This window comes from Brachypodium distachyon, chromosome 1 (assembly GCF_000005505.3).
Source record: "Brachypodium distachyon strain Bd21 chromosome 1, Brachypodium_distachyon_v3.0, whole genome shotgun sequence".
Taxonomy (NCBI): domain Eukaryota; kingdom Viridiplantae; phylum Streptophyta; class Magnoliopsida; order Poales; family Poaceae; genus Brachypodium; species Brachypodium distachyon.
This window is the reverse complement of record NC_016131.3, coordinates 37,521,526-37,537,250: the sequence shown is the minus strand read 5'-3', so window position 1 is coordinate 37,537,250 and position 15,725 is coordinate 37,521,526. Positions and strand designations below refer to the sequence as shown.

The 15,725-nt window shown below is 42.3% G+C and overlaps 1 protein-coding gene and 1 long non-coding RNA gene across 3 annotated transcripts; one reads left to right on the top strand and one right to left on the bottom strand.

The window, feature by feature from the left end:
• Positions 1-3,078: 3,078 nt before the first annotated feature.
• Positions 3,079-5,100, bottom strand: LOC112270186. The gene is made up of 2 exons (XR_002962571.1): positions 4,035-5,100; positions 3,079-3,693 (listed from the first exon to the last, which is right to left on the bottom strand). It is a non-coding gene; the product is annotated as an uncharacterized LOC112270186 (long non-coding RNA).
• Positions 5,101-6,387: 1,287 nt separating this feature from the next.
• On the top strand, positions 6,388-15,497 carry LOC100844962 (TOM1-like protein 9). Of its 2 annotated transcripts, XR_001405482.2 has the most exons (11): positions 6,388-6,629; positions 7,762-7,840; positions 9,238-9,336; positions 9,410-9,523; positions 10,054-10,214; positions 10,727-10,808; positions 11,082-11,167; positions 13,023-13,202; positions 13,379-13,878; positions 14,202-14,332; positions 14,728-15,045. XR_001405482.2 is itself a non-coding variant. In XM_003563789.4 (10 exons), exons 1-10 carry the CDS (start codon positions 6,526-6,528, stop codon positions 15,312-15,314), a joined length of 1,992 nt encoding a protein of 663 aa, XP_003563837.1. In that variant the 5' UTR covers positions 6,391-6,525; the 3' UTR covers positions 15,315-15,497. The 2 variants fall into 2 exon arrangements, 1 of the variants encoding a protein (XP_003563837.1); XM_003563789.4 differs by lacking the exon at positions 14,202-14,332 and having other exon boundaries at positions 6,391-6,629; positions 14,728-15,497.
• Positions 15,498-15,725: the final 228 nt, after the last annotated feature.

Below are 15,725 nucleotides of genomic sequence, written 5' to 3'. Positions count from 1 at the left end.
GTTCTGTTTTAGAGTAGCCACATTCACCTGTTCATAGCTACGTCCTCATATCTCCATAGTTAGTGAAACCAGAGCCATTTGAAAGAGTAGATCATATTCTTGGATTTCTTTGTTTAGTTCTCTGTCATTGGAATAGTTTAGCACCAGTAGCTTTTCAGTAGAAGTTAGTATTCTTTGTCTGTCAGAATCTGACTAGCCACCTTTGCAAGCCAGTAACTTTTAATCTGTTTATTCAATTAACCTGAAACCTCTTGCGTTAGTTAGTACAAACTTAGAACTATACTGTAGCATAGGTATCATGTCATGTTATGTACTTTAGCACCTATTACCTGTCAATCCTAGTTGCTATCTGTTAACAGTAGCATATTTCTGAATTTTCAGACTTAGCCACACTAGCCTTAACCTTAGGCTTTAGAACTTGAATTGTTAATACTATGGTATTACTTAGATGATGTTTAGGTTCTGTTTTGTATGCTTGTGATACATCCTTTATCCGAAGTTCATTTGGAGTTATATTTGGATTTTGAGAGATGTTTGGAACTATGCATTTATTGTCGTTCGTTCTACGCGTTAGATTATTCGGATTGCGATTGCGAAGAGTGCCAGGGAGTGGACGACTGCAACAACTTCTCTGATCCAGGCAAGTTACACTTATTGACCATGTAGAACCTATATTTTTGCTTATGCTATTTTGTTTACAACATCATAGGGATGCATGTTAGAGTTATTTCTTTATGAAGTATTTATCAAATGCGTTTTCAACATGTTTAGTTATTCCTAGTAGATTGCTTATAGGATATATTGCCATGCCACCAAATACCATAGGTTATGTATATACATTTTTACAAAACATGCTATACTATTATAACGGGACGGGACCCAAACTATATTGCAAAGTACTAAGTGCTCTTTATGAGCGAGTATGTTTTTGGAAAAATGTTTTCGAAACAAAACCAAAATGTTTTATCTGGATGGAGTGGTATGATGGAGGCCAGTTGGCTGTCGGCAAGTGTTGTAGCCCCGTAACGGGTACACGCTCAGGAGAAGGTGGGGACCGCTGTCTAGAAATCCAAGAGTTCAAACCTTCTCATGTATGCAAAGGCTTCATGTGCAACCACTTGCTATTATGGGCTCTGGTTTGGTCGACTAACTAGCGGGAAACCCTTACTTGGGTATCGCCATCCGGAGAGGAGCCAATGTGCTCATATGGGGCGGGCGGTGCCAGAATTAGGTATCAGGGGGCTTCTAGTGAAAGACTTCGTCACAATCTTTACCTGTTGCGCACGCTTGTCGTCAGGCAACACTTTGGACTGATTGTGTCAAGTGGGTAAAGTGTACAAACCTCTTGAGAGTGTCAATCTAATCGATTAGCCATGCCCCTGGTTACGGGCGACTTTGAGTCATTAAGTCAGGAGAAGTGGAGATCTTCAAGTTTTGTTTTCAAAAACCCCAAAACTGTTTGACTCGCTGGAAGGTTCCACAGAATGAGTCAGGGAAAAAGGATGCTATGTGAGTGTCAGTTGACCCAGAGTGCATAGCTAGGTCGTGGAGTGAACATCCACAGAATGACCATACTATTGATCAAACCCTGTTTTATCAAAACTCTAGGATAGAGATTTTCAAAACAAAATACTATGAGTATTTCGAAACCCCAAAAGCATCATTTTGCAAAAACAACCCCAGCAGCCAAACTAGGAAACCCTTCATCATTTCCATGCATTCCTCCTAACCACACAGGTGTAACTTGCAAGTACATTCAATGTACTGACCTGCACCTATCATGTGCAGAGAGTGACGCTTAAGAAGAAGACGCAGGGTCGCGAGTCTACACTCAACTTGCCTGTGGCGTTGATGGGACTCCCTCTTTATCAGTGTGTTTTATTTGAACTTCCGCTTGGCTTGTATTAAGTACTCTGGATTTGTTAATCGAACCGATGTAATAGACATGTGTTTGGTATTTCATCAATGGAACTGTGTGTGCTAGCATTTGATCCAGGGACTAGCACAGTTTACACAGAGGTCCGGATCCTTACGGGTCTGGGTCACCACATTCGTGGTCAGGTTGATCGTGCCCCCGCGGGATCAATAACCTTCTGGAGTTGGTGTATCGATCGCTAAGGCACTGCCTCCTAGGTTGTAGTCGAATCGTCAACGTCACCTCCTACCAAATCGATAATTAGGTATCTCATCGAAAGATCGGGACACCCTCGAGGCTATCATTAACAGAGTTTGATCCTTCATGATAACTACAAAGTGCGTTCCATACCTCATGAGCGGATGCAAGGTGAGCGACACGGTCGAAGTCACTTCGTTGTAGACTTTGGATGATGTACTTCCTCGTCTTGTAGTTGTTCTTCACATGGACCAAGTTTGTTGGTGTGATCGCATTGTCCGCGGGAAGCTCATAGGGCTTGGCGACCTTCTCCCATATGGCGTAGCTTTGTGCCATGATGTATGCCTTCATCTTCGCATTCCAAAACTGAAAATCAACAACATCGAACACACAGGGTTTTGTAGAATACCTCTCCATATCTAGCAAGTCTAATCAACCGGTTAAGATAAATTAGAGAGACCTTGCTCTGATACCAATTGTGAGATCGAGATAGGCAATCAGAGGGGGGGTGAATGATTGCGCGGAAGCAAATTAAAACTTTTTCCGAAAATTCAATCCCTGAAACCCTAATCTGTTCGTGATAGTAAATCCAATGTAAGTTTAGATCGGCTGGACCAAAAATTACGTATGAGTATGCAAAAGAAAAGTATTGAAATTATCTAACCAATGCAATAAGAATCCGCTCAATCGGACGTACCAATAAAAAGATATGATTAAAACAGTAACAGCTGACAGAAAGTTACGAGGATTAATCTAAAATCAATTTCGAGGAATAACAAGAAAGATGAATTAATCGCAATCTTCACTTGATCTCGTGAGAAACCTGCAGTAACGCGTTATGATCTTGTGATAAAACTGCACCAAAGTGTTAGAAAGATCTAGCACGAAGATTACACGAAGATCCGAGAAGAACAGATATGACACCGCCAACGAATTTCTTTATTGCAACGATGTCGATTGATTACAAAAGATGCAACCATGCATCAAATAACTCTCCAAAAATTGATCTAGATCCAAAGCTCCGAGTTTCCTCACGTCCTTTCTAAAACCCTACTAGGACGCTTTCTATTTAAAAAGGAAAATTCACGACACTAGACCGAGTCTGAATCCAACACGAACTCCTCTGTCCCGGTCGGTATTCTGTCTGTGCGGCCCACATACAATCTCCGATTGAGATGACTTCAAAAGCAAAGTTGTTTGCCTCGACGACGCACACAACTTTCATGTGGACCACTTTTCCATCGGACACCATCTTGATGACGCTACTGTTTAATATTTAAACAACCCTCATCTAGCCACAGCTGGACCTTCATGTCTTCACGTCAATGCCACTCCATGTCATCAACTCTTCTTGTAATGTCTTCAAAACTCGACCATCACGTGTCGAACATCTCCAATATCTTACATCTTCGGTATAAACAACGTACGACAAACCGGTGCCCTCCCGAATCATCGTAGCCTTTACTTCCATTGTGTCTTCGCACGAACGTCACGCATGACCTTGATCTCTCGACCTCAGCTTCTCCCAAGGTTCGTCCTCGATCCCGTCATCGACCACGTTCCTCTAGCTCCGGCAACACCTAAAAACGAACACACAAATAGCCAGTACGAGCATAAGTCCACGACTTGACTCAGGGTAAGTTTCACACATTCACGCCATGTTTTTCACATAAGAAACTAATGGATCAACACGGCAATAGCAAATCACTAAGTCCAAAACATGATACATGTGATCACATAAGTATCTATATTATCCAAAATATACACATAAATGTTCCATCTAAAACACAAATGTTACACATCACCTATGATTTCACAAACCTCGACTCGTACGCAAGATTCATCTGCTCACCATAGCTTCATAACTTATCTGTAATCTCGATCAATTGAATACATCAAAAGCAATACGTAGAGGTATTACCTTCCGAGGGTCCCGAAACTAGATAAACCTTGCGGTTCCTCTAGTCTTTTTAATCGACGAGATCGTTGGTGCACCCCGTGCTGTCCCTCAGTCGAAAACCCTTGAGTCAAGGTATTGCCGAGGTAGCCCCTCATCAAGCGCCATGTTCTGTCCTATACCTGGGTATTTCTCGAGCCGGGCCCAGTTTTGGGCGGGGCTTGTAAAAGCCCGAGCAGTAAACCTAAAGCCTGAGCCCGGCCTGACGAAAAGCCCGAAAGGCCGAGGCCCAACAATTAATAAATTGTACACATAATAATAACACAAATTCCCTTTAAAAATGCACAAATTCAATAAACAATTTCAATCAACATCCAGACAGAAGATCGGTGGAGATCCACTCATGCAGAGAACGACAACACTTAGATATACACATTAGAAAGAACACCAGCATCGTCGGTGGCTTGGAAGTTGTTGGAGACTTGGACATGGACTTCAGTTCAGATCTGAGAGGGAATGAGGTTGGCTTCGCCGACGGACCTGAGGCACAGGAAGCTGCAGTGAAAGCATCAGGCCATAGACTGCGCCGCTGCTTGCTGGCCGAGTGCGTCGTCGCTACCTGCTGGTTGGTGTCGCCGCTGCTTGCTTCTCGCGTGCGCTGCTGCTGCCTGCTGGGCGCGTGCAACCAAGAACCAACATTATCAATTTTAATTGACCTCCAGGCTACAACCAAGAACCAAGCAACAGTAGCAGCATCTAAAAAAACACGCACGCATGAACGAGATGGGAGATGAACCAACACGCATCAATTAGATGTCAGATGTGGGATACAGGGTTGGGTGGGTGACTTCAGATCTGAGAGGGAAAACGAGGCTGGATTCAGATTTGCAGCGGCCAGAGGAGAGGAAGGCTGTCGCTTGGTCGTAGAGGAAGCAGCAGCTGCCTCGAGCTCCAGCGCCGTAGGTTGTGCCGCTATGGCTGGGTCACGCGGTCGCGGAAGAGGAAGACCGTCGCACCGCCAGGAGGTTGGAGAAAGGAATTAGATGGAGCGTGATTGGAGTTAGGGTTCGGGTCAAGGGAGTTGCGGCTCGGGGCCAGCTTATATGCGCCGGCTTGTTGGGCTGGGCCAGCGGGATAGTGTGGGATCGACCGGTGGCCTGTTGGTCTCGGGCCGGGCCGGGCCGGGTTTTTTCCGGGCTGAAAATCAAAGCCCGATTCACTTATTATAAAAGGGTAAGTAGTTAGCCCCGGGGGCATGATCCACACTAGGACAAGGAAATAGCCAATTGGTATCCACATAAGTCATTAGGTATATAAGAAGCAGAAGGCAGATCGATGGAAGGTATCTCCCGAAAAAGAAATATTTGGTTTAGCACTTCCAGATCTCCTACTTTTGAATCTCGTAAGTCGAAAACTATATATTTGGAGCCTGGCCCGAAAATGGTCACGGGTTTCGGCCCGGGCCGGGCTGCCCATGCCCAGGTACATGAATCTGTCCCCCTACACCAAACAAGCCCGTTTAAAATAGCCGTGGCATCGCAAATTTGGTTCGTCTATATCTGGCCATCGGGTCGCATTTTTTCGGGCTGGCCCAAGGCACGCAGAACAAGCACGGCCCATAGAATGGCACGGCACGGGCAAATCGAGCCGGGCCAGGCACGAAGCCCGTCACGTGCCAGGCTTTTTTCTTAGATGCGGCCCATGGTCTCTTTGTCTCACTATTTATCCTTATGGCACCTGCTCTCTTTGTCTCAACTTTATTTATTTTTGCCTTTCAAATTGGACAGCAGCTTTTTTTGAGACAAAATTGGACATCAGCTCGGACGGAACACCAGGAAGGCAACTTTTTTTTTGAGCCAAAGCAACGCATGAACTAATCCAGTCTCCACGTCGCCAGCGCGCACAGGCGGCTCAGTCTCCAGTTCTCCACGTCGCCAGCGCGCACTGGGGGCGCCCGAACGGCCGAAAGTAGCCCGAAGCTCCGAACGGGACGAAAACAGGTGAGCTGCTTCTTTTTCGAGGAATGTGGCCCACGGGCCAAACCGGCAAGGCACGGATCCATTTCGTGCCGACCCGTGCCGGGCCGCCGTCTCCTCGTGCCCGGGCGGTGCCGGGTCGGCCCAATGGCCAGATATAGGGCCAGTTCTTTTCGGCTTCCTGAAGCGGCTTTTCTGAGAAGCTGCCCTCCCCCAGCTTCCTGGAGAAGCCGCATCCGAAATTTAGCTAGATTTTCAAAATATATTAGGCCAAACTATTTTGGAAGTCTAATCAAATTTTTGATGCGGCTTCTCCGGAAAGCTAGACTAGAAGCCGAAAAGAACGCACCCATAACCTCAGTTGCGACGCACCCGCATCAGGGGTAGTTCTTAAAAAAAAAACTCTTTCCTCAAACCTTGTGCGACCGACCGGACATGCCCAAGCAAACACGGACGGAAGAACCGAGAGGCTAGCCGGCTAGGGTTTCCGCCCGTTGTTCTTTCCCGTCCCCGTCGACTCCGACCAGGGGCTCGCCGTGATGCCGCAATCGGTCCATGTCGATCGCGCGACCAGTGAATCGCTCATCGGTCCCGACTGGTCCCTCAACCTGGAGATCTGCGACATCCTCAATCACGACCCCTCGTGAGCCATTCTTCCCCCTCCCCTCTTCTATCTATGCTTTTATATTGATTGTGCACGGCATCGTCTTTACTGATGCATCGTTCGGGAGGTTCTTCTGACGAGAGGTTCCATGCGCAACTGGGACGGGGCGTGTCCACTGCGAAGTTTGGTGTAGTCTCGTCATGATTTCGTAGGCAGGAGGTTCTGCTCACGCTTTTTGTAAACTTGGGTTGAGGGTTCGGAGCTGAATATCAATCGTCGATTTCGTAGGCAGGAGGTTCTGCTCACGCTTTTTGTAAACTTGGGTTGAGGGTTCGGAGCTGAATATCAATCGTCGTCGTCCTGTGATATTTAGCAGAGGTTCAATCTATTTTTGTGGTTTGGTTTACCTTGGTCGTAGAATTCAGTTAACCAGAAGAGTAGACAATCTGTGGATTAACGGGAGATTAATATTCACTATGCGAAGGAACTTAAATTAATTAGTCCATGCCATGTCCTGATTACTTAAACCTACAGTTTAGATGCCACTTTGGCATGACTTTAGGATTTCATGAACCTTGGCTCCATCTTCTTGGTCACATAGCATACCCTATATGCATTGCCATCTAGTCAAGCAACAAGGAGGAATAGGGTCATGCTTAGAAAAAGTGACATGGCCAGCTCTTTCCAATCGCTACAACTAGTATAATTGCTGTGTTGTCTTGCTGACTTTCATGGAATTTGTGGCCGAGCTTCCAAACCTGACAAAAGTGACAAACTAAGATGGAAGGAAGACACAAATAATTGATAATCTGGAATGCTGTTGGAAAATAAAAGGATAAATAGCTAACATGGGATTTTGAGGACTCATTTCTAGTTTCTGACATCATAATAATATAATGACTTGGAAGTCTTGAACTCTTGACGAACCTTGCACTTTAAGTTAATGTTCCATTAAATAGATAATCACTGGATACTTTTGATGTTTTCTGTATGGAGGCCAAATGTTTATTAGAGAAATCACTTTGATTTCAGTCTGATACTTAAATTAAACAGTATCTGATTTGTTGCAATTTTGATTGGTGTGCCAGTTACTTGTTATATTATTGCCTGGCATGCCGTCTTAAACATTTTAACTACCAGTATATTCTCTCATACTTCAATATGCACATAGGCAAGCCAAAGATGTAGTGAAGTCTATCAAGAAACGAATTGGGCATAAGAATTCAAAGATCCAGCTTCTTTCACTAACAGTAAGTATCATTATGAAATTTACTTTAAACCTGTTACATACAGATTTGGACCGTCAATTGCCAGTTTTTCATGTTATCTGGAAACTTATGATTACTTTCTGCCATCAGTTTCAAAATTCTAGATGTGTATGGTTTGCTCCTTTTAGTGATAGTTTCCTTGTTCTAATTAGCAAATATATTTTTGCTTCTCTGTTGAGCACTCATTGAAGTCTGCATACGTATTGGTTAATGACACCATATTGATCCATGGGTTTAGTGGTGATTCATGTTTGTTTAGTTGGTTAAAAACTAAATAATGATTCAGCTAGCAATGAGCTGCTAACTGCTTGGTTAGACGACCAATGGTAGTCATACTAATATGCCTTGGAGAATTTCATGTAACTACAACGAGTGGCAGTTAGTTAAAGTTGTCAGCAGCTGCAATATCATCATATCTGAAACTAGGTGATTCCCCGCGCGTTGCCGTGGAAAATTCTATATGCACGTCTGAATATGATTTTAGAGACAAATGATAATAATATGATTTAATGTAAAATAAATATGAATATTGTAGGACAAAACGATTTTATCATTCATAACACCTATGCAACAAAACAATATGTGTAATTTTGATGTGCATGAACATTAATAATTTCGAAGAAACCGAAAAGTGAAGCTTCGTCAACCTGAATATTTGCAGATCTTAGAAAAATTGACATACATATCATGAAAATATGTGTGTTTGGTGAAATATTTATATGCAACGTGAAGATGAAATCTTAGGTATCAAAATATTAAATTCGAATGGACCATCAAAATGGATTCCTAGTGTACAACAACACATGATGTGGATGGTGATGTGGAGCCTTTGAATGCCCATGATGTGGATGATGATGTGTACACCTTGCATGGCAAGCTTGCAAACAATAATTGCAGTTAGTGGGGATCAACTTTATAGGTTATATAGATGACTCGTGCTTTATTAGTATCCAAATCATGGGGGTGACCGTGTGATGGTGAATGCTAAGTTTGTTTGGGACTGTGGATGTTAGGAATGGTCCAAGTGATAGAATCCTGTAATTTTCTTTGCTTGTTGCAAGATAACCCTTACAACTTTGTAAAAGATGGGTACGACAGGAAATAAAAAAATGCAAGAGATAACAGAATGGGCAGTGTAATGTAATCTTGATACTTGTTAGTTCCCTTAACCTCTTTGAATCTTTGAAGTAATGTAAGACCTATAGTTTTATTGCATTTGTTGTTTATGGCTTTATCTATTGTGGCATACTGTTCAGTGGAAGTTATGTTTTGTGGTTCACTGGTTCCGTGATCGAATTGGATCTGTTCATACATGCAAGTGGGTACCCTCAAATTAAGCAAGATTGTACTGAAGTAATTTATTTATTTCCTTGTTTTAGTTGCTGGAGACGCTGATTAAAAATTGCGGAGATTTTGTTCATATGCATGTTGCCGAGAGGGATATACTCCATGAAATGGTGAAGATAGTTAAGAAAAAGGTGTGCCTGTACATTTAGCATTCTTCCATTTCATGAGCAAGATTTTGATTTTGATTTATCTTCTGTTTTGTAGCCTGATTATCATGTAAAGGAGAAGATTCTCAGTCTGATAGATACCTGGCAAGAAGCTTTTGGTGGTGCTCGTGCAAGATATCCACAATATTATGCAGCCTATCAAGAGCTGCTGGTAGTATTTACTTAAATCTATTCACATTTTATTCATCTTCCCATTTTCACCATCTGTAGTACTGGTTTCAAAATGTATGAACAAAGTAACCTAGCAGGATTGACAAATAATGAGCGACACAGTTTCATCATCGCTATGGTTAGCGGCATGTGGGTAGGCAATAAGCATGTGCATAGGCAATAAGCAAAAAGTATGAACAAAGTAACCATCTGAAATATTGATTTGCTAGAGGACAGTAAATATGTACTACAAAATAAACCGAGCATTCTAAAAAATGAATATATCTTTTTATCTAGTGACCATCATAATATCTCTCTTTGATACATCCTTAAACTTTCTACAACTCATTATTTTTTTGCTGATTTGCTAGAAACTAGTGAATATGTAATACAATACAGACCGAGCATCTTCTTCAGCCAAGCATTCAGAAACTTAAATATATCTGTTTTTCTAGTGACAATCATAAATGTCTCTCTTTGATGTATGAAACTTTCTAGGACTCATCATTATTTTGCTCTCTGATATATCAGCGTACTGGAGCTGTATTTCCTCAAAGATCAGAGAGCTCAGTGCCAATATACACTCCACCACAGACTCAACCTCTACAGAACTACCCTCCTGCTTTACGCAATACTGACTATCATCAAGAGGCATCTGATTCTTCTTTGGCACAAGAAGTACATACATTGAGGTACATTGCCTTTTAGTACCTACTATGCCATGCGACCATGGATGGATGATGATCAGAAGTTCAGAACTAGTGTAGACTATGTTTATTATCTTGGGCACCATTGAGTTGAGACAAAATCGAGGGCTGTCGTACTGCGCTACCCTCTACCCTTTATGCTATGCAATTTCCCTCCAGAACTGACGTAAGATAATAGATATGATCGCAGCATGATTACAATTTCATTTCCATTAAGATCATTTTCAAAAGAATTGGTAAGGCATAACCTAAGCAGAACCCTGAGATATTTATGTATGGATTTTGATCATGCACAAATATACAAGACCTTAAATACTGAAAATTTGTCCCTTTTATTGCATGGGTGATCATTTGGACCTGCAACCGCTTTAAGTTTTCTTTCAAATTCTGTAATCACACAGTTTCATCATCCCTATGGTTAGCAGTGTACTACTTGTTTGAAGCCTTCAAGTTCTTTCTTGTATGGAAGTTTCAAATTTGCAAAACTTCTTCACCAGCTTGACAGAAATTCAGAATGCACGTGGTGTCATGGATGTTCTCTCAGAGATGTTAAATGCTATTGATCCTGGTAACAGAGAGGTATTTCACTGCTTATTGCCTACGCACATGCTGTAACATTCTGTGGTTCTTGTTCACTAAGCTGATCAAATGACCAGCTTTGTTGTGAAAAAGTTAAACCAGGAAAAAAAGACACCAGTCTCCTATATTGCTCTCTGGATTTCTCCAACTTAAAATTGGATATGTATATTGCCATATTTCAGATAGTCCAAAAAATCTTAACATTGAATTCCATAAATCATAGTTTTTTCTAGGTATACGATTTAGATATCAAATCGATATATATACATGCAGGGTCTAAGGCAGGAGGTCATTATGGACCTTGTGGACCAATGCCGTTCTTACAAGCAGAGGGTGGTACAGCTCGTCAACACAACCTTGTAAGTTCCTGTGATGTTTGGCTTTTCAAACGGCATGTAGACTTAAGGGAATTCGCTAATAAAGATGTAGGATCTGCATACTTTTCTGACCTAATAGTTTTGATAACCCACTAAACCGCTCTTGCTGCCACATCCATTCTTGTGCCCTTTTGATAAAACTAACCAAACGATGCACAAGCCACAAGGCTGCAAATATCCATGCTAAGAACTACGCATTCATACCCTTTTTTTAAGTTTGTCGGTGAAATTTCTGGAACCTCTTGATTCTTCTTCTCTATACATCACTATATACAAGGGCTACTACTAACATACACAATCCAATATACAATACTACCCCCCAAAATGGAATTTGAAGGTCTCTGAAGAAAACAAGATATATCTCCACACTGTTCATCTGGTCTCTAAAGTGGGGATTGTTTGCCATATTCATTGGTGACTAGTTGTCACACCAAGGCTTCAATGGCCCTTTAGTTAATAGCCTCAACTCCGATAGAAGGCATCTCATCCATAGCATCCCACTCAAGTACACTGGCATGGCTTTATATTCTACTTTGGTGGTAGATCGGGACACCAATGACTGCTTCTTGCTTCCCCATGATACTATAATTATGGTGTGACTCCTTGGTGACTATAGAACACAATGTGAACCCCATTTTGCTGCTATGTCCTGTGCCACACAGCTCGGCAAAAGCGAACAAACCATGCTCTTGAAGATTGTTTCAGACCGTATGGTGACTTTTCCATATTACTGGCCTTCCCTTAGTTTGATGTGCACCAAAATCAGGTGTAATCTCCATTTAAACCTCCTCTCAAAGATTGTGAACCATGCTTGCATGGTGATCTTTGAGACAGTCCCATGCAAACCATGGCTGCATGGGGAACTCTTCCAACATAGTCCAAATCTGGATGGAAGCTTTGTCCTGCACCGCGGCTCATCACTCCCACGACACAGACCGCTGTAACCGTACAGGGGTTGCTCCTCCAGGACCTCTCAGTAGAATCGCTGCCGAGAGCTGGGGTTTGGTTGGCAAAGCTGCTACCTCAACTCAATTAAGCCCGCGAGGTACATGTCCACTCAGCCCGATTGAGCACCGCCAGCATCATCAGCTCTGATAATGAAGTTTCTTGGGGAGAGATTACATGAATCTCTAATTGTTTCTACTCTTTTTGTGCATATGACAGTGACACCATACCTGCATGGGCCTACTACTACTACTAACAAACTCAGCGTGATATACATACAACAGTTTTGATGCAATAATCTAAATAAGTTTACATTATAGCTCTTAATCTAACTAATTCCTACACAACATTAGTTGCTACATTTTGGGCATGCTATTTTACAGAAATAATTGGTAACTTATTCTTATGGTGCATCCAGACCAATAATATAGAATCATTGTAGCAGTACCGAACTACCATTTGTCTATTTAAACACAAATACACAATGGAAGGAAATAAATTTAACTTTTTCTGATCTTCAAGTTACCAATTATTTCTGTAAAATGGCATGCCCAAAATGTAGCAACTAATGTTGTGTACAATATTTCAGTATGCAATAGTTCAACATCTAGTATGCAACAGTCCAACATCTATATCTGATACTGGCTGTGCCTTCTGCTTGATATAAGTCCATTTATGTACAATCGTACATAATAGTGTTTTTTTAAGGCATGCAACTATACATTATTTGCTGAAAATGGGTACTAAACTCATGTTTATTGGTTGCTTTTTCCATAAACTGGACTTCACAATGCGGCTTTTACTGATTGAATTGTTGTCTTGACTGTTGTGTCCATATGGTACAGATTATGATATGGTTCTCTAATTATTTCCATGCATTAAATCGCCACAGCGATGAGGAGCTACTAAGCCAGGGCCTTGCATTGAATGATGATTTGCAGCGTGTTCTAGCAAAACATGATACAATTGCTGCAGGCATAGCAGTCCAGGCAGAAAAGCCGAAACCACTGCAGGCCCCCGAAAATAGTACTCCACCGACAAAGCCAGATGGGACAAAAGAGACACCTCAAAGGTTGTGTTGTCTTATACCAAGAATACAGTTTTAATCAATTTGTGATATACTCTTGAAATGGTGCATGCGTTATGAAGGTTTAGTAACTCTTGAAACAGTATCGAAACAATTAAAATAGTAGAATGCTGTATTAAGCTCCTACTGACTGCTTTTTACATGCTGTCTGAACCTGTCAGGTCTTCTGAAGCTCCAGGTAACATTCCTCCATCTGAGCTATTAGCACTTCCTGCTCCTCCATCATCCAGCAGTTCAAAGCCTCGTGGAGAAGCAGCTGTTAGCCCTAGTATTGACCTACTGAGTGGAGATGATTATTTCAAGCCAGAACCTGTTAATTCCCAAGCTCTTGTTCCTTTAGGCAATCCACCTGCAGCTTCAGCTTCAGGCCACAATACCTTAGATCTTGTAGACATGTTTTTGCAAAGCAATGGTAGCAATAACAACCATAACCCTGTCATTTCGTCACCTATATCAAACTCAAATCCTAATCTCTCAGCAGCACAAGCTTATCCAGCTGCACAGTGTCCTGTTCCACCACAGCAGTCTTCTCCATTTTCTAATGGGTTGACTTCCAATACAATGCCAACTTATGTTCAAGGTTCTGAACTAAAATCAGCAAGTCCATGGGATGGTCAGTTTGCTCAAGGGATGATTCAACCACAGCAGGCACCAAACTATGGTACTTACACTATCTTCTGTATGCATAATTTGGCCTTCTAATATGTCTTGGTAGCATCTATGCTTGATTTATCTAATTAGTTCAAAAGCTCTCGTGGATGGTTCTGGCTAGATTTGTTTTTGTAGACGCTGTTTATGTACTACTCCCTCAAATTAATCTAAGGTTGGATTGAAAATTTGAGATACCAAGGCATAGCACATGCGATTTCTTGTAATTTTCATCTGCTCAGAAATCTTGGATTCCGGGAAATCTCACCACGTGCTTCTGTTTAATGCGGTAATTCACTCATTCCTGTAGCCCTTAATTGCCTCGCGTGATTTCAGTTGGCTGAGCTCCGCCCGGCGCTGCGCTTGTCCAACTTCCTCCATGAGGGCGCTGTTGCACAGCCAAAAACTATGGGTGCATGGCCAATTAACCTTGCTGCGTGAGCACATGCACTGTCCGTTAGGCATTGGTAAGCACACGCATTGGTAGTTAGAAATTTGATCGGTCTGTTTCCTGTGTTTACAGACTTATGCATGCATGCAATTTTTTCTCACACGGGCTTGCATGCAATCATGCCTGTTTGTTTACTGAGGAGTCTATACTGCGTGGGGGGTGAAAATACAGCTTAATTGCAAATTAGGGAGTTAATGGGCACAGGGGTTAGGCCTAACATTTGTGGATTTCTGAAATTTGGAATTAGGCCTTGGATAAACGGGAGGAGGGAGTACCATTTTTGTGTGCAAGAGAGTAATCTGAAAACTTGTTTTTGTTTTTGTTTGTGTGCAAAATATATTTGTAGCTTTGCCATTGTTTTACCACATGTGCAAGGTTATCCCTCAGCTGTGGCCATTTTGTGCTTGACAGGTCAAGATGATCAGAGCAGCGACCTCCCACCACCACCATGGGAAACTCAGCCTGCACAAAGTGATCAATTCGAAGCTGGCCAACTTCTAATGCCATCAGGACAACTTGGAGGCATTCCACCGCAACCTGTCCAAGTTGGTCAGCCTGCTGAAGCTTCACCATCTCAACCATTGCTGACCGGACAACCAGGAGGAATGCAGCAACATCCACATTCCATGCCAAACATGCAGTACGGGGTAATGTATCCACCAATGCAAGGCAACCAAACAGCGAGCATGTATGCCCAGCAGATGGCTGGAGATCTCTACCAGCAACAGATGTATGGCGACCAGATGGCCGGTTATGGCTATGGACAGCAGCCTGGAGGCTACTATGTGCCGAATTCTGCATATGCCGGTGCAAACGAGCTTTCTCAGAGAATGAATGGGCTAGCCTTGCAAAACAACAGTTTGTATGGCACACCTACATCTTCCCTTCAGCAAGCTAATAGACCAACAAGACCTGAAGATTCACTTTTTGGTGATCTGGTTAACATTGCCAAAACAACGCCTAGCAAAACTACAGCTAATAAGGCTGGTGAGTTGTAAAGATGAATGGAACCTTGTTACCATATCTGTCACAGAGATAGCTTTTGCTCATAATACATAGAAGAAATCTGTGAGTTATAGATTTTGAAAATCATAGCAAGTGTGGTTTGGTATAATTCTATTTTGTTTACTTGAAAGCAATTATATTTTGTTTACTTGTTGCAAGTCCCCATATTTTCTTAATCACCATGAGTTATTTTGTACATACATAGTTTCTAATTTATCATCTTGTTTTGGTTTTGGACAGCATTTGCAGAAGTATTATTGTATTTGTTAGGCTTGTGATGAGTAACCTTACTGTTGTGGACTAATGCTAACTGTCCGGTACTACACACTACTACAGAATCGGTACACTAGTGACACATTACCATAGACACGTCAGTAGTAGCACTTACCACTGACACGTGGAAA

Coding starts and splice junctions, on each gene's coding strand:
- LOC100844962 (XM_003563789.4), top strand. CDS start 6,526: ATGCCGCAATCGGTCCATGTCGATCGCGCGACCAGTGAATCGCTCATC. Junction 6,630..7,761: donor ATCCTCAATCACGACCCCTC/GTGAGCCATTCT, acceptor ATATGCACATAG/GCAAGCCAAAGATGTAGTGA. Junction 9,337..9,409: donor TGAAGATAGTTAAGAAAAAG/GTGTGCCTGTAC, acceptor TCTGTTTTGTAG/CCTGATTATCATGTAAAGGA.